The following is a 27,313-nucleotide window of genomic DNA, read 5'->3' on the forward strand; positions in this document are numbered from 1 at the left end:
GAAACTTGAGAGCAGCGCTGTCATAACGTGATTGGCCAGATTGCACTGTACGTGCGTAGTCATTGCCATGGCAGCCAAATCCACATGAACAATACTGGCGGTGAGAGCAATCAACCCCAGAAAGCCGGCGCAGGACCTCTTTAAATAGACTCACATCAATACAGACGCATGCACACACACACACAGCCAGATGGATGGCAGCCAGGTGTGTGCCCTTCACAGCTGCTCGGATAAAGAGTGAAGCAGAGGAAAGAAGGGAGAGACAGAGCATGAGGTTGTTTTTTTTCTTCCGTTTTTCGGAGGCCGAGTAGTTATTAGGACGCAGCGGTGCGTTCAGGTGGAGGCTCTTTTCAACACCCTCTGACTGAGCCCCTATTCTCCAGACGGCCCTCCTATCGGCCCCCTTCTTTTCTTTTCTCTCTGCTTTTCTTCTCCTGTTTGCAAAATGGCAGTACACCTGTCTGCACGACACGCCAACCGGGCTTTGTCCGTGACTGGACCCACGTTACGGTCTCACCGCTGGAATCCGTTTTCATCGCGGTGCATTCTCAACACCTCCCGTTCCATGACAGAAATCAGCGGCTCTTGTCGGGGAAATGACCCCGCACTTCCCCTCCGAGAGCGGGAGGAAGCGCATAGGGGACTGAACGGGTGTAAATATATGCAACAACAATATTTTCCTCCATGCTTCTTAAGACAGCGGTTTGATTAAAGCAACCTGAAGTCAACTGGTGGAATTTGATCAGCGGTTTCCAAAGCAACACAGCCAACATACTATTCCCATTCGGTAAAGAGCGCTGGTGAATGATTGGCCTCGTGCGTCATCGGCAGGGTCAGTCTTTATCTTTAATGAAGATGTTTTATCAAAATACAGTTAATAAATAATGTCTGTGAGTTATGTCCCTGGAGAGGCTTTTAGCCCAGCAGATGAACATAGTAATACATTGGATAAAAAAAAAGTACTTTGGACACAGTGTGAGCTTGTGTGTGTGTGCGCGCCCTCTCCTCTAAAATGATGACAGAATAACCACCCACTCAGAGCTGTGTTCCGGGAATAGCGGGCCGAGGCAGAGAATGAGAGAGCAGTGTAACATTTTCATCAGACAGGAACAAGCGCCGCTAGCCAAGAATGAGTTTGTCAGGCTGCTTGACAGGCCTCGTTGCACCGATTGAGCTCAGGCACGGCCGGTTTCAACTGCCTCTGAACAGGAGAAGAAAGAAAGTCACCTCACTGTTCCAAGCTCCGTCCCCGTTTATGCACCTGGGACGGAGAGAACAAAAGTGACTGACAAAAAGGATGAGCTGATGTAAAAACAATGAAACGATTGCATGCTTACATGAAGAAGAAAAAAGCACCAGAAAATGTTTTCATCTAAAACGCCTTGTCAGCCACCATCTCACATTATTAAGCGCAACATTGTGGGCACAACATGTTTGTCTCAAATCTAACAGTTTTTCTCACTTATGGTGTCTGTCAGGAAACCTTCTGCTCACATGGAGTGAAAAATCTTAAATTGTCTCCGGAGGAAGCTGCACACACACTAATGATGGCTGAATGTCTCCAACACCTCCGCCCCTCCTCGCTGCTAGAGCCAGCAACAAACCACACCTGATGGGGAAGACACTTGGACTCACACGTTTAACAACACACTTTTGAGATTATGCTGTCCCGAGAGGTTTCCAGCTCAAACTACAGAATCACATTCAGATGTGTATTCTTCAAACATAGATGTTTGAGTAAACGCGTGTGTGATGCGGCGCTTCGGTCCACCTGACGCGAGAGACATATTTGTAACTGCTTAGATTTGCAAGCACAGCTCGATTCATTTCCCATTCCATTAGTTTGCATTTCCAGAGCGTCCCCAGACAGAAAGAGCAAGAGAGGGCAATGGCCCAATGTGCCATGAAAAGCATCAGAAGAAGACATCAGACTGCTATGCACAGTATGCACAGGCCTCCCCAAAAGGCATCAGCGTATGGGCCAACGCTCTGAGATCAGTCCCATTTCATTCAATTATAGTCTCAATCACATTCAGATTGTATTGTAGTTTCGTACGACTTTAATCAATTACATTCGCTAACTGTATAATCAATGTACTTGCCAACAAGAGAGGACACAAATGTGCCAACTGGTGCTTCTAGTGAGTTTGAATAATATCATTATGCTTTTTATCTCATCTGATCACATCTATGGTATGAAATCAAAGTAAAAACATCTGCTTGACTGAAATATTGTTAACTTTAGCCATGGGAACTGTTAGTTTGGTTTAGGTAATGTTAGACACACAAGGGTTGTTTGGCTGGAGTGATCACACAATGTGGGTCAAATTAAATCTCTGAGGAAAGAGGAAACTGTGACTCTGCCCTCCATGTTGGCGTCTCCCTGTTCACACACGTGTGAAGGCCAATGTGCACCCGGCTCGTCTCCAGGTGCGCACTGGGAAAGTGTGTTTAGAAGTGCCCCAACTGCAGCAAAGCTGCCAATCGTCCTGTTTTTCGCGTGGCGTTCCCCGTTTGACAGGAAGACATCTCGGGAGTGTGTGGTTGACGATGCGTTGTGTGTTTTACGTCACGACATAATCAAAAGACGCCATGGCTGGCTGCAAATATGCAAATGTTGCCTGGTGCATTAAAGGTGCTGCGCTGCACTCAGGTACCAATCATTAAGTTGAATGCTGAACCATTTTTAAGCACATTGCAAGATACGAGCAGCTCAAGCCGACTGCCCACTTGGGCAGCTCATCACAAAAGAAGCCCTTATCGTTTTCTTTTTGCTCTCTCTGACACAGCCATGCGGTGACAGTCCATTACACGATTAAATCCTTTATTAATTAACACTGCCACAGGGAAGCACCCATTCATTACAGTCTATTGTCCCGGCAGGGGGGGATAGAGTCAGCATTGGAGCAGGGACACAAGCAGGTGAACAGAGGAAATCGTTGCTCATCGGTGCAACAAAAGAGCCCTACCTGCTTAATGGGCCTTTTTTTGCTTTGTTTCTGCCTCACTTAACTTGTCACGTGCTAAAAGGAAAGGTGGTGCTGGGTGTGTGTGCACGTGTCAGAGACACCAGCAGCGGGAAAAGCACGAGTGAGATGCAACGGGAGAGAGGAACAGAGAGTGCAAATGAATCACAATTACATCTATTCACACATAACTCGGAGTTCTCCGCACATCACTGCCTAAAACAATTAACACCGCTGGAAACTTCTCTCCACACTTGGCCCAATTTGGCGACATAAAGGTCATTGGAAATGAATTTAAAAGGGCTAAAAGAAATCAGCCATGGGTGTAATTGCAAAAGTGGTGCATGCGTGATAAGTATTGTAACACAAATTCCTTTTGGCGGTGTTTCTCCTCGCAACATTTTTCGACAAAGGGGGACGAATATTAAATACCTGTAAGCCTAAAAACAAATTTAATTCAGGTACAATGAGGGGCTGAGAGGGGATGCTTTTATGCAGCACAAAAGGGCACGAAGTGCACCGCTGGCAGTGGCAGGTCTTAAGTGTTTGTGAACTAACATTACGTGTTCTTCGCTGGGCAATCAAACCCATTTTGACAAACTGGGACTGTTAAGCCGTTGGGGATTTTCTAATGAGAAGGCTCATTTGGCTCATTAGCAGAACAAAGTCTGTTTCTACGAGGGCATCTGAGGCCGGATCTATGTTCATCACTGCAAAGGCAGCATGGCCTACTCGTACTCAGGGTTGGCTTGACACTGGATGTTACCGTGGGCCATTTAGGAAGCGATTACGTCTAATCAAAGACAACGTTGAAAAAAAAGAGAAGTCAATCTCTAAGTGTACTTGGCAGTTGGGGATGTTTGCAAAGGCGTTGCAGCGGAACCACAGTATAGACGCACATCATGAAGCAGATGCCTCTCATTTCAAGCTAATGGTGGATAAAAAGCGCTTTGCTATGTCCAACTGCACATGCACACTTCGAGCCATTATGTGTTCTGGAAACAGACGCCGAATCCCCTTCGGGAGAGTGACTGTGTCGCCATAAGTGGCCTTTAACTACCTTGTTTATCGGCGTAGCACAATGCTGCGGTGCGCCCCTCCCGTTCTCTGCGCTGACAGCGAGCGTAATTATGGGAACAGCTGCTGAAAAGTGCTAAACGAAAACAGGTGGCGCCGACGAGACACGCTCGGAAATCGTTAACCGGGCTGGCATTGTCTTCGACCACGCTTGGCGGCATTAACTTTAATTACGAGCATGTTCCTGAACTCTGCACTCCCGATCTGAGGACCTTTCTATAGGAGCTGGATTAATAATGTAGGAAGGACTCATCAGCATTCTTCAAATAGAAGGTGCAAGTGATAAACAATAAGCAAGAGGAGAGAGGAGAGGGGAGAGAGGAGGAAAGTGCCTGGGATGTAAGACATTTTGAATGAAGTGCCCAAGAGGATGCTTTTTGGAGATGTGCAAGAGCTTTTTGGTGCCATGGTAACACGTTGGGGGGGGCGTACCTACCGGATCGCCGAGCCATGTCATTTTAGAGACATTTCAAGCTATGACGTGGAGGAGAACGTGACCTCTAAGACGCATCCGCTGCTGCCAAACTGTTCTGAAGAGCGCTGCACATTCATCGACGCTCTCGCTGATTGCTGGTTGCACGCAGCCGAACACGGCGCCTTCTAAAGGCCTCGCAGCAATTTCTGTAATTTGACTTCACCTGAATTTCAAATGTATTTTTAGCAAAGATTTACAAAGTAGGGTCCAGGCATGTCCAGTCATTTGTAACAGTGAAGCAATTTGCTGATTGCACTTACTTATATTCTATCAGTCAGTTTCTTTTTTAAATTATATCATATCGAGTAATTCATTTTCGAAAATGTGTGAATATCTGCAAAACGGTGACAGCACCTTCATTTATCAGCTCTACCAGTAAGAAATGACTCATCTCCACGGGCTGTTTGCCAAGTTTCACTGAGGTAAAATATCTGGCTGAGTAACCAGCTGCTGTATAAAAACACCCTTTAAAATAGTCCGTTTCAGCACTTTTCTGGCAAAAGTTGGAAACAAATGACATCTTGCTTATTGTGAAAGAGCATTACGCTAATGGTCATCCAATTATATTAACACCAAAAGATGACTATTGCTGGCATGGCTGTAGATGCTGCATATCTCAAGCCTGCACTGTTACATCACCACAGTGCAACGGCCCCAAGCTTCATCATGTGGATGCTGCGCTCTTCAAAGGTTAATGATTGTGCTTTGTGTTTGTAAGAGGGGAAAGAGATGGAGGACACAAGACACAAACGGAAGTTAAAAGAATTATTTGAATGTTTTGAATACAGTAATACAGAAAGTTATTTCTATATGATTTAAACAAAACAAATGAATCCATGACCACCTCTGTATGTTGTGCACCACATCAAGACACATTCGGTGTCTGTGCACACCTATTGGCAATAAACTGTTCCTGATACTTTAAGTTAGAAAACAACTGCTTTGGTATTGTGAAAGATTCATCCGTGCCATAAACATAATGATGGCATTGAATACGGGCTCCTTTGTTCTGAGCTTTGTCCATATTCTACTTGTACACCATCTACCTAAACCGTCCTCGACGGGCGGAATGACAAAGATGAATACTATGTTGAGGAGTAAATGAAGGAATAAGGCGGGGTGAACCTGGCTCTAACTCAACAGATCTATGTATCATTGAGTTGCCTGCAGAACCAGGGGATCGTCTTCTGTTTGCCTTGTGTCAATTCATTTCCCCCTCTACCGACTCGGTAAATGGATCTCGGCGGCGAGGAAATCAATGCAGCTTCATGAGTCTGCTTTTGTCTTCCAACTTTAATAGAGGAATGGAAACCTCACTGTACTGCGGGCGCCACAACAAAAGCCAGCTGTGTAGCACTGTTAGAGGAATGCTACAGAAAGAGGAAGAGAGATATCATCTGCTGTGAATAATTGCACACAGCAACGCAATGCTGACAATGATGAAAAACAATGGTGAGCCTGTTTGGATGTCTGATCCATGTCAGGGAACCGGTGCTTTTAATCCTACTATATATAATGATTTCAGAGACTCATATAAATAGGATTCCAGCAAAAGCAACTGAACTGCAGATGGAGGGCCCGTGAATACCTCAATTACAGTCCGCTGGTAAAAACATGGCGGCCAGGATTTTAAACCAGGCCACCAGGGTTGGCACTTATGAAACAGGCCATTAGTCTGCTATAATTGTCAGCAACACTGTCACACATATTTCTGCCGCGTAACCCGGCATCCGCACGGGCCATAAATCTGGCGGTCACATCAATCAGGGGCTGGAATTAATTGTGCAATTAAGATTCTCACTGCTTGGCAGATATAGCTACTAATGGATCAGTGACAAGTGTGATATGATCGTAAAGAGGGGATTTTAATGTACTGTTTAATTGCTCTTATGTGGTCCTCAGTGTTACAACAGCAGCTTCACAAGCCCATTTGTTCTCCACGGTCCACGGTTCCATTGGAAATAAAAAATGCTGCTCATCTAAGGGTCAGGGGATGGTGTAAGGGCACGCAGGGACAACGCGATTATGGCTTTTGAGCATATGTGACTCATCAAGCCCATATTGTGTGTCAGCTTTTTACACTGAGTGGGTTAGCATTTGTGGTGTCGGTTAAAATATGTTTAGAGGGATGATTGAGCGCATGCTTACGCGTGTGTGTGTGTGTGTGTGTGTGTGTGTGTGTGTGTGTGTGTGTGTGTGTGTGTGTGTGTGATGAGGAGTTGAGAGTCATGCCGATACAGCAGCATACCCAACGGGCTGATTCACTTACACGTAGCGCAGGGTTCAGAACGAGTTAAAATGATTTGCCAGCGGCAGGCCGGCACTATATTTCCTGCAAAGTCATTGTTTATGTAAGAAACTGCCGGTCACAGATTAGGTTCCTCTGCCTTTGCTTTTCTGTGTCTGCTCTAAATGAAATGGCACCGCGGCAGGTGGAGTGATAGCGTGTGCATGGACATCTTCAAGAGGAGGCAGGAACGGTTCCTTGTGTCCTGACCGCTGTCGCTGCTTGTGAGGCGTGACATTCGACTTGGTTATTACAGGAGGAAAAAAAGGGAAGCTGTATCAAAAAAAGAAGAAAAAAAAATCTCCACTCCGCGAAGCTGTCCGATGTGGACCGAGGGCCTGGACGTCGCTCAAAGCATCTGTGAGCACAAACAGTGCTGCATGCTGGGAGATAAATGCCAACAATAAATAACACCCAGCGGCTTTGCGTGGGAAGTGTGTGCTGTATGTGTGCGTGTTTAAATGTGCTTAAATGTGCCCTTCTTGCCTCCGTGTGGGAATTTGTGTTTGTGTGTCTGGGGTTGCTCTGTAATGCTGTCGAGCCTTGCTGTGGTCAGTGTCACCCGGTCAGGGATAATGCGAGAGAGGGAGAGCTGAGGCCGCATCAAACACCATTCGCTTTGAGTATTACTCCCGAATAACTACAAAGGATTAATATTTAAATAATGATTTCTTTTTGATAACCATCCATTTAAATGACCCTTGTCTGTCGAACCCCATTCCCTAAGCCCTTTGTGTCGGATGAAGTCTTTCACTAGTTCCTTTCCCCTCTAATAAGATTACAAAGGCGTAAAGACACACAAGCGCTGAGAGATCATTCACAAAGTTATCTAAAGATTACAAAGCACCTGAGTCACTCCATCTGAGTTTTCACCAAGGTACCTTTTTCATAACAGCCCCCTCTTATTATACGAGTGATGAATTAACCTCCAAACCCGTAGGGGGCAGCAATCCCTTTGACGTGCTCCCTGCCTAAAGATCACTGATTGGAAATCCCACAGCTGTCAAATGAAGGAATAACACAGTACAAAGCGACTCTTTTCTCGCAGCCATTGATCAGCGCCTCACGCGTCTTCAAGGCTTGAGCTGAGCGCTCAGAGAGAGCGACTGTCTCTGGCTCGTCTCTCGCCTCCTCTGTCTTATGACCTGAAGCTCAAAGGGTTCGTCCCGTAGAACCAAACTTGTTGAACACGACAGAACCAAAGAAACCAAAAAAAAAAGAAAATCCCTTCAATAAGGAATGTAATAAATGACTGTATTATCACGGATGGTAAAGGTTTAAGAGAGAGGAAAGAGGGATGAAAGGGCAGACTTCTTAGTGATGAGTCCAGTGTTTGGGAAAAGGTTAAAGCTGCTCTACTTTTCTGATACAACACACTGAATCTGTCTGAAAATGTCTCCTGATATCCTCGGAGAGGAAAGAGAGAGGTAGCCAGGCAGACGAAGACAGACACGTAGACAACCCCTCCCCGCCCGCTCTGCTCTATTGCCATTTAACCTTTTCTCTCTGCAGCGAGTACATATTTATTGAAAGCTATCGAGAGCTGCTGCTACTGCTCCTGAAAGCGTGTCAAAATATACCCGACCGTGGTAATTAAAGACGCAACGCAAACATGCTGGGAGGGTAAACTAATTCCCCCGGGGGCGCGTGCTGTGAGCCTGGCATACAATAAAACATCTAAACAAAAGGAGACGTGGAGGGATTTTTTTCGACGCTGACATTAAACATCAGCCGGCAAATGTCAACGAGACCACAAAAAAAAATCTTCTATACGACTGTATCTCCTGCCTGCGTGTGTATGTGTGTGTATGTGTGTGTGTGTATATATGTGTGTATGCGCGTGTGTAAGGCTATATGTTGACAGATGCCAGCAGTTCTCTGTCATGTCAATCACGCTCCAATTTAAAACATCATCACGATGTCATTGAGGGAATTACATAAATGACAGCACAAAAGTGATCGTCTATATGTGTGTTTATGTGTGCCCTGGCACTAAACTATGTATATATATATATATATATATATATATATATATATATATATATATATATATATATATATATATATATAAATGCACACACACGCACACATATGCACAAATCCAGAGTGTGTGACAGAGGAGGTAATTATCAGCCGTGCTTTTCCTCCATGCTTTATTTGCAATAACTGTCACCGCCAGAGCCTTGGCCTCCTTATCTGATTTTTATGAACATACTTGTAGGGATTATTGGGATTTGTGAAAGCGATGCGGGGAAATGTGAAAGAGTGTGAAAGGACAACCCCCCCCCCAAAAAAATGTAAAAAAGGAACATTAAGGGGGAGAGTAGCAAAATTAAAGGCTGTCGTTGAAAGCGATGAGATATTAAGCAGCCGTTTTCCCAAAGCATGTACTGTAGAAGGTCCAAAGGGAACCAAGACAAAACCAGAGAGACATTGTTAGACAGTGTTTCTATGATGGGCTCTTTTTTTCTAATCGCGTCATGCCTGAGGAGCTCAGAGAGCGCAGCCATCTGACTCTCTCACACGCCTCTGATGAGTCGACAGCTCAGGGCGGCCGTGCATTTTTTAAAGCAACCACGCAGCATCGACTGCTGTCAAGGCTGCAGACCAGAGACAAGAGGCAGCCCGGTGCAGCCAATAACATCATGCGTACTATCATCAAGTTGCCTTCATTCATTCTTCTTTTGTTTTCCATTTTACAACGTAAGCTTCTCCTAATTCAATACAAGTACTCGTGAAGTATGAGCCCATTTGCCACATTATGGATGTTAAAATGAAAGAAGCTTGGCCGATTAAAGTGGAGCATTCCTCACTGGAGAAACGGCGCATTAGCAGAGGAAATGTGTCTCAGAGGGCCGTCACTCTGCAGGTAGAACGGCTCCTATGGCGGGGTTAACAGTCGGGGTGCCGGGCTGAGCATTACGGGTAGGAGTGAGGTTGGCACCGGGGGCCCCTGGACTGCCAAGGTGCTGTGACGCCGGGGCCCGCTGTCAGGGCGAGTGAGCGCAGGCTGGACGAGGGCAGCAGCCTCACCATCTGTTGCACGACAGCCAAAGTCACCCTGCGTGTAGGCCGCGTGTACGAGCAGTGTGTGCATGCCAGTGTGCCTGTTCATGTGTGTGTGAGTACGTCCAAAGCTCTTTGTGGCTGCCTGTGTGCGTTACTTGAGGCTGTCTGTATACGTGTGTGTGTAATGGTGTGCGTGTGTCTGCGCACGCTAAAAGCTGTGATTGTGTCTGCTCGTGCACATGAACCATAAACCTGTGTGTGTGTTTCTATGTAGAGAAGTGTGCAATTATATAAACATCTGTTTGTGCCCATAGCTGTATGTATCTGTGGATCACATTAAGTGGACTGTGTGTTTGTGTGTTGGTTGCGTCCATGTCCCCCCTGACACTTCTGGAGCCGTGTGTGTGTGTGTGTGTGTTCATGCGATGATCAGCGCTCGTGGGCTGGTGAATATTTAGGTGCATATGGACTTCAGAGCCACGGTTTGAAATGATCACTTGTCATTCATCATCCTATTGATTTGAAGGGGATGCACTTTGTGGGCATACATACTTCAGAGAGGAGCAGCTGTCCACCTCTTATGACAATTACAATACTGTGATTAAAATACACAGTCGACACAGCAGCACGGGAGGATAGACAAACATAGAAGATGACGGGCTGAAGGAGCAGTTAAAGGCACATCTGTGCAGCCACTATGACTAATCCATATCCCAGCTGCTCTGAATGGGACACGTATGTATTGATCTTTATCATTTTCCTGGAGTGAGTTCTCTGAGCTCAGGTGGGACATACTGGACAAACTGACTATGAGTGTCTGGTTAAATCCCTGTGAAGAATACTTATTGCAATATACACCAAAAACAATTACAATCGATGCAATTATTTCATTCTCATAGAGATTCATTTGGATTAAAATAATCCCAGTTTTCCTCAACTAAAATGGATGTTTTCAGGTTTTAAGGTTAGTGAGAATAACCCACTCTCCTCCAGTATCAAACGCATCACTTGTGAAGAAGTGGAGGAGTTACAACGTGTTGCAATCGACTGCTAATGTGTTACTGTCATTTCTGAGTGGGTCAGCAGTCGTCAAAAATAGTTGCAGTGTGAGCTGCTGGCTTTCTACTGACCACTTCTCGGGGCAGCAGCGAGTCCTCCTGGCGGACCACCAACAGGTTCACAGCCCCGCCCATGGGCGTGGCTCGGAGCAGCGCCACCACCTCCTCCTGGCTCTTGCCATCCAGATCCACTCCACTGACCTGCGCACGCACACACACACACACACACACACACACGCAGATCACAAATACTCCGGTAAGCACACACATGCAAACCAAAATAAATGCACACAGACTCAGCGGCAACGCGACTAACGGAGGAAGGGGGGAAATATCTGCATAACCTTTATCCAGATTACCCACTGAGCCAGTTGAGCTGGTTTTAAACATGGTTATTTCCCCCTAAAGTGAACCCTAGCTGATTTTCACGTCAGTCTGATTGAAGTATAATCAAAATATGTTTCCAACTAACTACATCTCTTCAGCAATTCAAAGCTTGAGCTGAAGTGTTATAGCCGTGGGGAACACAGTGTGTTTGACTCATTTTTAACAAAAGCTCTGTAAGATTTAATTTCAGAACAAAACCATATCAGCGAAAGAGCAATTAGTCTCGGAAATAGCGCGCAATCTCACAGAGCACACGCTGTGAGATTGCGCGCGAGGATGGTTGGTGGTTGGAAAAGCGAGAACGTGCCGCCCCACCTCCAGCAGCCGGTCTCCAGCTTTCAATCGGCCATCTTGGATGGCGGCCCCTCGAGGAAGGATGTTTTTGACGTAAATGGGAGCACTGCCACCAATGGGTACGTCTCTGGAGGTGATGCTGAACCCGAGACCCTCTGGACCTGGGAGTAATGGAAAACAAACACATTTTGGTGAGACATATCATGTGGTATTTTACAGTGTTTTTTCATTAGGTATACGTTTTGCCTGCAGGAGAACATGAACCTGGAGCAGTAAAGCTGAGTGATTGGCAGCCTGTACGCTCTCGCGCTGTGCTATCACAGTGATGTAACAGTGATATTGCTGATTTACAGCCTCGTGGAAGCGCTATCTCTCTGAAGAGGGGGAAGTTAATAATTTGCAGGTGTTTATGTTTGGTGAAGTGCTCCAGCACCTCCATGTGACTTCATAAATGTCAACTACAAAATATTAGCTTCTCAAGGTGAACGTAGTGACATCTGTTTTCTTGCTTTCATTTTTTAAAAAGTCACAAACATGTCGTCGGCATGTAGTATAGAATAATTTGGATAAGAAATTGAAAATAAGATTACATTTCATTGCATTTTAGATTGAATATGTTATAACTCATTGTGCTTATTTGTAATAAAAGGGACCTAAACAGGTTGTGCCAAACTATCAAATGCTTTTACAGGGACTCTTAGGAACTGGCTAGACTCTTGAAACCATTTCTGAAAGTTAGATCCTTTTCATTACAAGCCGCTGCAACATGAGAAACCACCATGCAGGGATCCAATTATGGGTTTCCACCACGTTCTGCACGTCCTATAGTTAATACCAACAGACGCGCTGCCATCGCTGCCATCAGGGCGTGTATCACGTTTATTTAAGAAGTAAAAATGACCCCAGAATCTAAATATAGAGTCAATGCTATGAACCAAAATTGAGTGTTTATGATAAGCGCATGTGGACTTTAAAACCACTGTTGTGCGCTATGGTCGGATTAAAGAGCGGTTAGGGACCAGAATAAGCAGAGGAAAGTGAATGGTTTTGAGTATCAAAATGCTGTTCAATACCCTCTTAAAAATGTAGTGCACTACACGTAAATAGCCAAAAAAATGCTGTTTTCTCAATCATCCATCCACCATGTTGCCAGATGTTTTAACTAAAAAACACATGCAGGTCCACATGCATCGTTGCTATCATGCCTGGTTCAGGGCAATATATATACTATACATAGCTGGCTCAACGGTCGCACAATGTGGAAAGCAGTGCTCATCATTTGCTCATCAATAGCTCATCAAAAGAGTAATAATTCTTACTGATGTACCATTGAGGCTGCGCTACATTCCCTTTCCAAGTGCAGTGAGGGGTAAGATGAGAAAACACTTAAGATAGCAGCTGTTGCTTCAGGTTTTAAGGCTGACCTTTACGGTTCATCTAATGAATATGAATCACCGGTCGGGAGGAAGTAGGCAAATACAATAACGGATAAATAAGAGGATCTCGGGCCTGACCTTTTCTGCTGACCAGGCCTGGATTTGTCAAATAAAAGCGAAAAAATGGTTTCAAATGTCAGCCAGGGAACGGGTTGAGGCAAATAAATTGTATTTCTCGATTTATTCTTTGATAAAATATTCAAAAAGCCCAAATAAACCTGCTATATACTGCTATTAGCTGAGTCATTAGGAGCAGCGTTCAGCGAGGTATATTCCACCATGCATAAACTAGCCGGCGGCGTTTCCAGCAGTCGAATGGGAAAGACGCGTTTCGCGCTTTTAGCCGCGGCGTCTCTGATGATAACAACAGTGATTAGTATTCATGTCAAAGTAGCAGCTCGTTCCACTGAGCTGTCAGCACCTCTGATGGTTCGTCATGACCTACTTTTCCCGCCACGTCTCTCTCGCAGTCTGTCGAACTCTCTGTCGCCTCGCTGACAGTGACGGCGTTGATGAACAAGAAACACAAAGCGGGGAGAGACGCGGATGGCAACTTTCTCGCGGCTTACGCACACAAGCAAACTTGCGGGGAGGTGATGAAGAGGTTGCTCATGAAGGTGAAAAAGTTTCGCTGTTGAGGATAACGACGTGGCACGACTCCTCTGTCAGTGCGGCGCGATAGCAAAGCAGACAGAAACTGCTGCCGCCGTTTATGTTGAACGTTAAATCCGCAGAGTTTGTCTTCATGAAAGACAAACTTTTAGTGCGAGGTCACATCGCCGCCACGCGTCAGTGTCCTACTTATTAAACTTTAGAGAAGACTGACTGGATTTCTGACCAAAAAGGTGAGCGTGTGACTTTGCAGATGTTTAAACAAGGCTGCATCGGTCATCACTCCTCCAGTCCTCCTCTACCTCCGTGCAACGGGTTCAGATCCATTATAGTGCTCCGTTCAAATCCTCTACATCCCTGTCTTTCTTCCCCTTTCCACTGTGACCCCCCTCTTCTGGTTCACACAGCCTAATGAGCGGAATAAGAACTCCTGCCCATTGTCAGATCCCGTCATTAAGGGCCCCCAATCACGTAATTAGGAGAATGCATCTCTAATAGGCCTGCAGTAATTAACCACTGACGTCTTTATTTTGGGTAATAGGAGACCAGGATAAAAGTAATTGTATCCTTTCTGGATTAGTTGGAATCCTGGCTCCAATAAGCCAATTAAACAGCAAACATGAGGAGAGGCTGAGGCACATTAGAATGACTTAATGGGGTGCGTATGTCCTTTTCGGGCTGCAGTATTTGATTAGGGCACTCTTGTTAATTTGCCAAGCAAGATCTGCTCCTGCCACTCGGAACTCAGGCCCACTTAGGCCGAATCACAACAATTACAACAAGTCAACAACAAAACTGCTGAAGCCTTTTCGAAAAAGTACATTAGGAGTGGTGAAGTCTGATGGTAATCAAACGAAACCGTCAAAATGGATTTCAGGGGTCACACTTCCCTCGACTCGGCCGGATTTTAAGTGCTCAGTAAAATTTTCATTTCAACAGCGTTTGGACGATAATTCATCTCCATTTGGAGTTCACGAATGGCTCGCGGGTTACAAGCAAGGCACATCTATTCCAGTCAGCCCCATTTAAATCACCAGCAATAATCTCAGAGACCATTTCTTGGGCAAGAGTGTAGTTTTAAGAGTTATGACTGGTGTTGAATTGGAACATAAAGTGGCTAGAGGAAAGAAACTAAACTACTGGCATCGGTCTCTGGAGCTGCTGGAGCGCCACCAGCATGGCCCCGGCCACAGCCCCAGAAGAACTTCATCGCAGTTAAAACCCCAAAAATATTTGACTTGCACTCCAGCCCCACATTGTATACAACTCTGGAACTGTGCTGGCGGCGCTCGGGGAGCCTCGGCAAACATATTAGAGCAGCTTGTGACGACATTTCTCCCGAGCGTGTTGCATTTAGTTTGCGCTGCTGCCCTCACTTGCTGCATTATTCCCTGAAGCTCGCCGCTGAAGCCTCGGTGCCAGCACTCGACTTAACATCTGCTCCCTCCGACAGAAAAAAAAAAGGATGAGGAAAGAGAGAGAGAGAGAAAGAGAGCAGAACAGAGAGCAAGAGAGTAGGAGAGTCACCTCAGCGACGGTCCCTTTTACAATTCATATGAAGTAGAGAAGTGATGAAAATGAGATGAGGTCTGGCAGTGACCCCACCACAGTGGTTGGCTAAGATCAAAGATCTGTCCACGTCCACCAACACACCAACCTCAGCTGGAAGCGGACTGATTGTAAAATCTTAATATTTCCTGAGTGCATCAAACCACAAACTCTGCTCATTAAAAAAAACGCAAGTAGAGTTTATTTTTTATATTCTCTGGAGGACTGAACGTTGTCCCTCCCTTGACCTTTTGTTTACTGCGGTGGAAACAAATGCATGCTGACGACGAGGCGGTAAAGTAACGCGGTGACGGAGTGGAACGTGGGGATTGAGGCAGACAAAGGAAGAGAGAAGACAAGTGTAATTTTCATCTGCTCTCCCCTTGTAGGATGAACTACTTTATGGTTGTCACATCAGCTACTTAATGATCAAAATAGTATAATTGTATGTTTGTGGAAATACTTCCTCTCCTCAGGCTGTGAGACGCCACAACTCCACCTCATCCTCCACACCACCAGAAAAAAATACAAGAAAGAAAGAAACTAAAACTGCTTTCTGTTTGTCCAACCCTGTGCAACATTAAATGAATCATGGACCTTGAAGTGTAATTAAATGCAGGAAGCTGCTTGATCTGGCTCGTAGAGAACCAGAGAAGCCTGCGAAACAGAGCCGGCACACTTTTATGCTGTAACATTATCCGTTACACTGAGCGCTTCTACATCTCTCTGATGAGAGAGTGGATGTAATTTGTGAATTAAGTGACTGAGTTGACTGGTTGCAAGCAAAGTCAAACCACTGTCAGTTCCTTCTGGGCCCTATTCTAAGGGAAAATGAGGGCTGGCTGAGGTTGAATAATAAATACATTCTCCCATCACTGATCTCATCGCTATTAAACAGCGGTGTCAATCACAGTGACGCACGACGCCACTAGCTTCACAAATTGGCTCCTTCAGGAACATATTGTTGTCTGGATGGTGCAGAACAGTAGCTTTAGCCTTGTAGCGCATTTTTAAAACATTAAAACACTTGTTAGTAGGAAAGCAGTGATCTAATATCTCTTGTATAAACGGGCAGAACACAGAGTCGCTCACCAGTCCGTGTCGTCAAAAGGTTTTTTAGTATTATTCTCGTTAAAATGGAAAGAAGGATTCTCACTTCAACAAGCGTGCACTCATTTGTCTGCTAGTCCTTACCCTTCTTCAGCTGGATGTTGAATCTGCGTCCTTTGTTCTTTACGTAGGAGCTGGCGGACAGGTTTGTGCTGATCCTGCGCTGCAGGGAGGGTGAGGTGACTGAAGAGGTCCTGGCGACCAAGGAGTGGGGCAAGGTGGCGTAGCGCCGACTCGGCTCGGGGGTGCTTCCTGCCAGGGGTCCCTGGTGGCTGAAGAGCAGGACAGAGCTCTCGGTTTGATTTGTGTTTCACCAACACTCTTCTTTTTACAAGTAGGTGAACATTTCAACAGCAGCTCAAACAAGAAAAAACAAAACACTATCATCATATTATAGTCCATCAAGAGAGCATGTATTTGTCGCTCGTTGGCATGTGTGTGTATGTATGTATGTATGTGTGTGTGTGTGTGTGTGTGTGTGTGTGTGCGTGTGTGTGTGTGTGCATATCTGTGTCTGCCTGTCTGTTTATTCAAAGCCAATCCTGCATATTGCAGGACCCATCCCTTTAATACTTGTGCTCATTTATGACTGTATGCTCAAGGACCTTTCATGATTTACAATTTTTGAAAACATATTTTATTGCCTGTTTTATACCATCACGGGCTGATGACTCACTACTCTTGTTTTCTCTACAGGTTAGACATGTTTCCTCTATTTCCTTTGCACGCCTGGGTAAGACATCTGCATGTTTGTACAGGAGGTATGGACGTATAACTATTCTTCCTCTTACACGTATAACGGTTATTACAACGGAGCACGTCTTCTCATGTCGGAAGGAGGAGAGTCAGTGAGCTGATAGCAGCCGGTGGACAGCAGAGTCACAGCGGGACTGACAGTTTCTGTTCAAAGGAAGTGTTAAACAGTCATGAAGCGTTGCACAGGGAACTGCAGACAGCTCTATGGATTACAACGACAGCGTATCGGTTGTGTGAGATGCTCGAGCGAAAAATACATTGAATACTTTCAAGGCCTGGATGGTGTTGAAACTGTGGCTTGAATTAATTTAATCAAACATTACAGCAGTGGTGGTCACAGGGACTTCTGTGTCACTATCAGAAATACTATTGGTAACAGCGGCTTAGGACAACAGACGTGTCGGCCTGAAACGGCCCTGCTCTGTACATCAATTTTGTTAATGGAATTCATTGGCTGACAAATTGCTTGTGGGGTTTTATTTGGTGAAAGTTCTGAGTGAATTCTGTATCTTCTGTCTCTTGTCAATGTCAAACTTGTTGTTTGTACTGTGAAGCTCTGAATAAATAGTTTATTGTTTTATTTTCAAAGCAACTTTCCGATCTACAAGATCTCCCTCAGGCAAGTGTGAACGAGAACCGTTGCCTTGAAAAGAGAAAAACAATATTTGGAGGACAGGGTGCAAACCTTTGTGCTCCTGCATATACATATCATCATCAATATAATGATGTGTCGTTTCGTGGGGAGTATAGACATTACATATTGACTCAATGTAACAAACAGGGAATGTAGAGAAGATTCATGAATGTATATGATTAACATTAAGACTATACACATGTAGACAAAGCCCTACTTAACAAACACGCACATGTTCAGCTTTCTGGAATCGGGCCAAATCCATTACAGAGATGAAGAGTAACCACAAGCAGATGAAATGGTCTTTTAACAAGATGATCAGCGACGTGGACTTTGAGTCCTCAGGTAGAAATTAATATTAAACTGCCCTGCGGCATTTTATAGTAGCGTTTAAACATTGATGGATCCGCAGTGAACATACGAAGAAAAAGTCATTGACCGGCGTAATTAAAACAGAATTGCCTTCACTGGGAACTTGAGCCTTGTCATGGTTCATGGTAGTGTGAGTGAGTGTGTGTGTGCGTGTGTGTGTGTGTGTGTGTGTGTGTGTGTGTGTGTGTGTGTGTGTGTGTGTGTGTGTGTGTGTGTGTGTGTGTGTGTGTGTGTGTGTGTGTGTGTGTGCGTGTGTGTGTGTGTGTGTGTGTGTGTGTGTGTGTGTGTGTGTGTGTGTGTGTCGCTTCCGTCTAGCTCTCTAACTCTGTGAGGCTGTACACATGGATACATCAACACTATGCTGGATAGGAATACACGCGGTAACTCTTAAAACCTACTCGTGGTTGAGGCCTGGTTGTGGTCCAGGTCTGGGCATCGGCCCCCCCACCAGACTGGACCGATCCCCCGACTGCAGGGAGACTTGGCTGAAGCGGACTCGGTTGAGCTGTGGCGGGCTGAGCTCGGTCTGGGCCGTCAGCAGCTCGTACTGCCTCTTCATGGCTGCGGGGACCACGTGGAAGAGGATGACCGGGCCACGCATGGCCTGCTTGAAAATGTTCTGGGCTCTGGAGGTGATGCAGAGAAAAATGAAGCAGCTTTAACACGATAAGAGATACAAGTACAATTATGCTATCACAGCTTGACGGATATAGAAGGATAAGGAAGGCTACTCGGTGCTATATTATGAGGCGATTGCGAGAGTCAAGGTTGGCGTGGCTAATCGCAGGGCGACTCACCACATAGCAACGGAGGATGGAAATTACATTATCTATAATTACTAGCATCAAGGCAGAAATGAGATAAGAAGGGTGAGTCAGTGATGAAACAGTATGTATTCTATGCTATGCCATGAAAGATAAAGTAAAGAGGTATCTGAGGCTCTCTACAGTATAGCAGTCTGTGTGTTTGTGTCTGGACATGAGTGGACTAAACAATCACAGCAGAGATGATGAATCATGCATCAAGGAAGCTTTCCAGACAATGAGGTTCCAAAGTAAGCAGACACACACTTCACTCTTTACGCACAAAATGAGAAGAACAAAGCCAAAACACACACTCAGTCTCATGTGGCTTTTTTTGTTGTGGGGGGGGGGGGGGTGGCAAATAAGCCAAGACAAGAGGCTCAACATGATTCCCAGACGCAAGGATTGTTTAGTCTGGTTTGCCGGTGGCACTTAGCATATAGATAGCCCGGGCCAGGGGCGGGCCACGCTGCAGCATAAGGGGGCCGGAGACGCGGTGGGATTCTGGATTGCAACGATCCCAGCTCCTGCTTCCAGGCCCCCATTACCACGCCAGTAATGCCATGCTGATTCTACCCAAACGACAGCCGCTAAGCCGCTTCTGCCACAACAGACAGCACTTCATCCGAATGTGGAGGCGAGGCGCACACGCCGTGCCGAGCCACTCCGCCGGGATTTGGCCTCTCCCATCTTTTATTCTTATGGTAATTTACAAAAATCACTCACGTGCGCACACTCAGGACTGATGACTGAGTGAGCAAGAGTGCGTGTGTGTGCGTGTTTGCGCGCCAATGTTCCCACCTGCACATATACAGTGCCATCACTCCAGTAATCAGCCTCCACGCGAGCCTGATTGAATAATAAATTACCCCATCAATGCGTCATTACATTCAGTTAGATTAAGCGCCTCAAAATATTTACCCATGCAAAACAATCCAAGGAGATTAGACTATCACTTTAAATCGTCGCTCTGTGAGGCGCACAATCAAGGAGGGGTGGGGTTGGGGGAAGTGATGAGAGAGCGAGGGCGGGTGGGGATGGGGGTGGGTGGGGAGAGGGGGGCAGATGGGGTGGAAAGTTTAGCTCCTTCACCTAATTTTCATGCAGAATTCTAAACACCATATGCATTTGGATGCCAGTGAGGAGCTGGTGTTTGGCAGGGGAGGGGGGGAGAAGCCAAAAAACATCACTCCCTAGTGGATTTGGTTTGTAAGCCTCTTTCACAGTAGAGAAGGCTTTGGAAGGAAACTGGGATGTTTACAAATGACAATACCATCGTTTGGAAAAAAAAAAAAAGAAGAAGAAAAAAACAGAAAACCTTACTGGCTTTGTGCACGCTCGGATGAACACATTAACATAATGTGGCCAGGTAACCGTGCTAGTCTGGATTTCATCACAAATGTTTCTGGTTATAAAATTGTCAACATGCCTGGCCTGAATAATATACATATACATATACATATATATATATATATATATATATATATATATATATATATATATATATATATTTGTCCAAGAAATGAATGTCTAGTCTCTGACTTTACTTCTGAACACAGAGGGGTTCCAAACTTAGTTTCTGTCAACTATCCAGCAGAATGGCTTTAAGCCCAGTGGTTTTCAGATGACTGTGTCCAGACCAGTAGGACTGTGGGCGGGGCCTTCGTTAGCAGGAATCCAGGCTATTTCTTCCTGTGGAGGAGCGGATGATAAGGAGCCGAGCAGATCCCCTGTACACTGCCTTCAAAAGGCAGCCTGGAGGAGAAGCAATCTATTTCTCAGCCTGACACACACAGACACACACACACACACACACACACACACACACACACACACACACACACGAGTGTAGATAAGACGTTATAGCTCAGTGTTGCTGTGCATATGTCAGGCATATGTGTGTGTGTGTGTGTGTGTGTGTGTGTGTGTGTGTGTGAGGGAGAAGTGTGGCTTTGGGTATATGGGTGGGAAAGTCACGGGCTTATATCTTCATTCCACTTTAGGAAATGAAGGGGAGCGATGAATCGATGGAAATGAATTGAGAGCGGAGTGGAGGTGGTTTCGGATCATGGGGGGGGCGAAGCGGTGGTGAAGGACTGCGGGTCACTGAGACCTATTATTGGAAGGCCAACAAAGTCAGTAATATTTCAGTTTTATTGTGCAGCTGTGTAGGTGTCACGTCTCCCTGAAGTTTATGCTCCCCATATCAACAGCAACACTATTTATGGTGCAGCACCAGGCGTCTCAGTGTGAGGTGATGCAGCGATATCCTGTCCTTTCGGTGCTCTCGTCCTCGCTTTGGAAGCAGCGGGAGAAATGAAAATCAGCATGGCATTCAGAGAACCTGACAAGACGGGGGCCGACTGAAATGATCCGAGTAGTTAGAGCGCAGTGCAACCATAGAGGGTCAACTTTAGAGCTTACTGTTCGAAGCGCAGGTGGCGAATGTCTCCCTGATTAATTTTGACAATACAGTCGTTCTCCTGGAAGAGACGCTCCTGCTCGGCTTTCCCCCCGCGCTCCAGACGCTTCACCAGCAAGCCGTGAGTCCTGGAAATGATAACACAATGTGTTACGGGTGGAACATCATTCAGACACGCACTGTATCAATTACACCGCACACAGTCACTTTCCAATATACTGAACAGCAGGAGGCAAGTTGCAAGCCTTATCCCCCGCGTCCGTATATCTAAAAGAGTTAATGACAGAGCATAGAAGACGAGAGAAGATGGCACGGAGGAGGGGAAAGAAGGGAACATATAGATAAGCGAGGTGATGATCCCCTCCAGAATTTGGAGAAAGTAATTAAGTTCACAAAGTAACTTTATCCCAGTTGTAAGTAATGTACTTCTGCTCCCTACAGCTACCAAAAGTAAACTCTCCAAACTTGAAGCGGAGATGAAGACCTGGTGGAAGCACCGCATGACGAAGACAACTTTCAGCCCGTGTCCGCCCCTCTGTCCTCCACTCTGTCTGCCTCTCTGTGGGCAGGTTTGAGAGAATGACCGGGCGGGTTGTCTGAGGTGATGCAGACCAACACAGCGAAGAGATCATCTGTTGGCTTCAGAGGAATATCGCTGCACTTTCCTTCACTGGAGCTTAAGACGAGAGCCGGCAGTGCCGTAATAAATACCCGAGCAGTTCCACGGCAGCGCTAGCTCAGCAATCCCTTCAAAAGAAGGCAACCTTTACCTTCAAACCCCCCCCCCATCCCCCATCACTCTTTCCTCTAAATAAATACATCAGTGAGCTCCTTGGGGCTTTAGGCCCTGAGGATAACCACATGCAAAGAGATCTGATGTGTGCTCTCGCAGCACAACTACAAACTCCATCCGTCTCTAAGGCGTCGGATGCCTGAGGAAGCAGGTAGACTGACTGAGTGCAAACGTTTGGTGTCCTTGCATAAACTGACAGAAAGTTTGGAGGGCTTACTTTTGGGAAATTAAATATAATGATGAAATATATCAGAGCCAAAAGAATGCAGAAGCCAAACTCAGACGTGCAAGATTACACTGCAAATCAACATCTTATCAGTGGCAAGGACACAAGCTACGTGCTTTTTCGCCATTTTCAGCTCCCTCCTGTCGTTGCACTGGACACGTAAACAACAGCACATTTAAATTGTGACCCTGTTTACCGGGGACGTCAAGGGCAGATTTTTGCGAAGCTCTTTAGCATTTCATCCAAACAGGGCCACTCTCGGAACATTGCCCTAATTGGCTGCATAACGTGGACATCCACGCTCTCGCCGCAGACTCGTCTCGGCCCCTCAATGGGGGTAAATGGCTCAGCATCGAGTGGAAATTAAAGATCACAAAAGGCCCGTCCCTCTTTCTCGGGGACTGAGCCGGCTGAGCCAGGTCAGCTTAAGTGTGTTGAACAGAGAGTAATTGCGGGCGGCGCGGAAGCGGACATGATTGCGCTTTATCTCCATAAGTGTTGGCAGCTTGAAAACAAAGTATTGAGAATGGAGATTACAGCATGGACACCCTCTAATGACTTCTGATCTGGTAGCAAGCCAGACACAGTAGATGAAGGAGTTTCGGTTGATCCCTGATCAGTATTCAAAGCAGCAGCAGGGAGGATTGCTGGATAAAGCGGCATCTTTTAGAGATTTGAAGAAGATGATGATATAGTAAAAGCACTATTATTGTGATGACTGTAATGCACTGCCGCCCTCTCAATTCTGTCTCATCTGGTGTGTTTTTTTATGTAGATATTTATCAAGTTCTTGGGGAAAAGAGGAAGGTTAAAGCAAAATCTAAATGGCCCTCTCTCAGGCTGCGAGTCAGTGAATTAATTAGGTGTCAGATATGAGCACACGAAGTTTGTAGCTCGACAATTTTCTGCAAACTTTTGACAAAAATACTAAGTCGCACTGCTCCTTAAACACAAGCCTCCGCATTGGGCTTCGTTGTATGGATTTACTCCATCTTGTGGCCGGGCAGCGGTGCTGAGGAGTGATTTGAAGGAGGCCACCTGCTCCCATCCACTGCCTTTAATCAAATAATAATCCAATCAGGATCCATTTATGCGCGGCAATTATGTCCGCAGTTTGTTTACAATTGAAACTAGTCATGGATTGAGAAGTTCATTAAACAAAGAATGCATCTGTGAGGGGTGTGTGTGTGTGTGTGTGTGTGTGTGTGTGTGTGTGTGTGTGTGTACAGACGTACAGTAGTTGTTGTGTACAGAGCATTCAAAGTAGCAGCACTAACTGTGTGCATGTGTGCGAGAGCCTGTGTGGGAACACGCTGCTCAGTGTCAGGCAGGACTGTTCACAGACTGTATGGGTGTAAGTTCATGCAGGTACGGATCTGTGTGTTTGCAGGAGAGAGAGAGAGAGAGAGCGAGAGAGAGAGAGAGAGAGAGAGAGAGAGAGAGAGAGAGACAGTGTCTGCAGGAGTGACTGTGCCTCTGAGCTCTCTCCTGCAGCTGTGTGCCCACTTCATGTCAGTACGGTGGAGCAGAATGCGCCTGCAGTTGCTTGTTTGCCGTCTGCTTTGCCGGCTGTCTGACCCCTGTGGCCCTGGTCTAGACACTAATGACAGCCCGCTGAGCCTAATGCCTCCTGTCTTAGAGTACGGCACACAGGAAAGAGCTGGGCTGGGCCATTAGCATCGTCCCACTGACCAGACGCTGAGTCTTATCATGTCTGAAGTTAATTGAAGGCTCTGACGGCTATTAGTGCCGACCTTAGCTGATGGGGAAGAAACTGACTACAGCCATGCGGCGGTACTGCTGTATTCTTGCAAGATGCGGTTTCATTTTGTCGGAATACAGAGGAGCTGGAGTATAATAGCTAATAAAGAGCTGGATTTGAACTTTAATTTTAGCAATATTGCTTGGCGCCACTCATTATGACTCGTCGCTTCCCTCCTCTGACTCAGGATTAACTCAGAAGTGTCACAGCTTCTGAGGAAGTCAATCGCACGAGGTCAAAGCTAAATATAGTTTCCTGACACTTGGTTATAAACAGCAATGGGATTAGTGTCCCAAAGAAATGACACGCAGCAATCTTCAATGACAGCCCCCCCCCGCTCTCTCTCTTTCTCTCTCTCTCTCTCTCTCTCTCAAATGTCATCCCGTTCCATCTCCTCACTTTGTCTTTTCACTTCATTCCCTCTCCCTGCGCTGAGTAGTCACATTCACCTTGGGGGTGTGCCAGTCCCTTGGCATGCAGCGGGGAATCAGTGTTATACACAAGCTTTTAGTTTGATTACATCTGGCCACTTCCTCTGCCCTTTATTATTTCGCTGGAATAACTGTGAACTGGGATGCATTCCTCCTCTTGTCCCCTGTCATCGACACACCACATGGTTTAAAAAAAGGAGGAAAAAAAGCGGTCAGAATCACCTTCAAAGTTTTGTGGGCATCGCTGTGATCGCTGAGGACACGGGCGAGGATAAAAGAAAAGTGCAACGCGACTTGGAAAAACTTTGCAGTCAAGAGCAAAGCTGCTCGTCATCTGTTCTCCTTCCCACTGGGGGCTGAGGAGCTTCTGGATGTGTGCGTTGCTGGGCATTGGCCTGGTGTTTGAACCGTGAGACTCACAGAAACAGAATAAAAAATATGGCCTGAAAAATCAGAGTCAGGGCAAAGACAGCCTGGAGCAAACATGTAAAAAAAGAGAGTACCAAAAGAGAGTGAAAGGAGGAGTAACAGTGAAATGATAAGCAACATCCATGGGGCTTCAAAACCAAAGATGCAAGAGATGCTAAAGCTAACTTGCTTTTGTCGGACACTGAGATGCATCACTGCTCAGATTTCCCGTTCTTTTACCTGGCATCCTGCGAGCTGAGGGGCAATACGTGGATCCCCAGGGGCCCCCCTCCATTGGACACCTCGACCGGCTTGAGCAGGCCTCTGCAGGACGATGATGGATGAGGCCGAGGGGACGAGAAGAGGGAGGAGGCACGAGGGGAGACACGCGTGAATAACACAACGACGACAAGAAAATGACAATGACGAGAATGACAAGAAGATGCAGAAAAGCAGGGCATAAAAGACGACACAGTCGAACATGACAAGACCTTGATGGGATGTATGGGACGGGGGTTGGTGCGGCCTTAGCAGTGGAGGCTGCATTGTGTTGTCTGTGCAAAGTCATTCATTACAAAGTCAGGCTGGTGGACCTCAGGGTCGATTAGGGACCCAAATGGAGACTCCAATTAAGTGATTAAGATCAGATTGTTGTGCTAAAAGTGAATGGATTAATTGAAAAACGTGTGTGGAAGAGAGGCGGGGGGACGGGGAGAAGGTTCATTTGTGTAGATAAAGACGTGAAGACAAATGATCACAAGCGTGTGATGCAGATGAGTGTGACGATGTTGATGGAGGAAGGCGTGGCCATTACGTTCACTTTGTAGTCTTTGTCATGTGGTGAGGTGGGCGTGTTCAGGTAGCACGTAGCTTGTGTCCTTGCCACTGATAAGATGTTGATTTGCAGTGTAACATTTCTGATATCACAGGGAAAAATTAAAAAGGTCAAGATAACTATGTTATGAAGATATGTGGTGTTATCCAGACGTGTCGATGGTTTGTGTTTTATCTGACCAGGTTTTGAGTATTGCCGTGCATTGAACCACACAACTACAGTCGTGTAACTGTTCAACAGGGACTATTCTACAGTATAAAGATGAAAACAGGAACACTGCCATGGTATCCATTTACACCATATCATGGCAGCAGATATATATCTGAGAAGGATTCCTCTTATCTGCCCAAAGAAGATCAAAACATCAGTAGATACCTGAACGAGTGAACGAAAATATATTTAAAAAATGTTGGTGAAGCGACCCAAAGCATGTGTGACATATAGGTGATTGTGGGGGTTGTGGTTGTTGATCACTCACGCTAGACTGAACCCATGCTCCAATGAGGAGTCGGCCCTCCCTACTGGCTCTATCCTTTCAATCCTCCTTTCGTGTCTCCTTCGCTCTTCATCCTCCTCCTCCTACACAGAGAGAAAAAGAAGACAGGATGAATCATTAAAAAGACTGTTCCAGCAAAGTAAAAGACTCACACTCTCAATGTCATTATTTATTTTTGGCAGTGCCTGCATCTCCCTCTCTCCTGCCTATATCTCTCCTCTGGCTTTTAATCCAATTACCTGCAGGAACAAGTAACAGCCCCGATTCTAAATCAAAAGAGACTTTCAGCAGAGCACAGGCGGCGGCGCTGATGCCGCCACAGAAACAACCTTCCCCGGCCAGAAAACTTCAGCGACCGCAGTGGCAAAGTGGCCCTGATCGATTGCTCCTGCTCAATCAATCAGGTCTGGCCCGGGGCGGGGCGGGGCGGGGCGGGGCACCGGCTGCCAGGGTTTCTTTTTGCGGTGATGTGATCAGGTCTGGAGTGAAGGAAAGTGGTCACGCCCGCTGTCATTTGTTTTCTTCCGTGCTCCTCATTTTATTTACTCATCTTCCTCCAGGGCCATTAGGCAGCGGGGCCGGGAGGCGGTGGCCTTTACAGGCCGGCCAGACGTCTGAGGACTTAACTAGGCTCTGGGAAAGAGAGCAGCCTCATGCGCTCCTTCCTTGATGGCTTGAAAAATCCTTATCTGAGCTCTCTTCATGCGGTACAGGTTGAGCACGGTACTTACACAAGCGGTGCTGACATGCTGCATGTAGAATTGGGGAGGAGACACATCTAATAACACAGTGTTCAATTTCTACTAATCATCTGTCGAAGGCAAGTTACAGGAAGAGCATCAACTTTTCACATTTTAAAGGACAAGGTAATTTCACTTTCTGCTTCCAGTCCCATAAGTAGTAACTTATAATGTGTGTGTGTGTGTGTGTGTGTGTGTGTGTGTGTGTGTGTGTTAGCATAGGCTCTTCGGGAGGGTCTGCTGAAGCGCTTTATGAGCCACTGCCCCCCCCACCCCTCCCCACTCCACCCCTGCATTTAACCGTCCTCTTTTTCTCTCTTATGCTGAAATGTCAGCCACATCCAAACAGGTCTTGTGCCATCCTGGTGTCGTTATG

The 27,313-nt window shown here is 46.1% G+C and overlaps 1 protein-coding gene across 1 annotated transcript in view; it reads right to left on the reverse strand.

The window, feature by feature from the left end:
• Positions 1 to 27,313, reverse strand: part of LOC137789064 (partitioning defective 3 homolog) — a 307,879-nt gene that overhangs the window by 141,209 nt on the left and 139,357 nt on the right. The window contains exons 7-13 of the mRNA XM_068582319.1: positions 26,180 to 26,271; positions 25,107 to 25,190; positions 21,249 to 21,374; positions 18,420 to 18,647; positions 16,344 to 16,531; positions 11,575 to 11,714; positions 10,945 to 11,073 (exon numbers count right to left, since the gene is read on the reverse strand). Coding sequence (XP_068438420.1) covers positions 10,945 to 11,073; positions 11,575 to 11,714; positions 16,344 to 16,531; positions 18,420 to 18,647; positions 21,249 to 21,374; positions 25,107 to 25,190; positions 26,180 to 26,271 — 987 coding nt within the window. The remainder of the gene's footprint in view (positions 1 to 10,944; positions 11,074 to 11,574; positions 11,715 to 16,343; positions 16,532 to 18,419; positions 18,648 to 21,248; positions 21,375 to 25,106; positions 25,191 to 26,179; positions 26,272 to 27,313) is intronic.

Source organism: Clinocottus analis, unplaced genomic scaffold (genome assembly GCF_023055335.1).
Source record: "Clinocottus analis isolate CAN_PGR_092001 unplaced genomic scaffold, fCliAna1.0.p SCAF_18, whole genome shotgun sequence".
NCBI lineage: Eukaryota > Metazoa > Chordata > Actinopteri > Perciformes > Cottidae > Clinocottus > Clinocottus analis.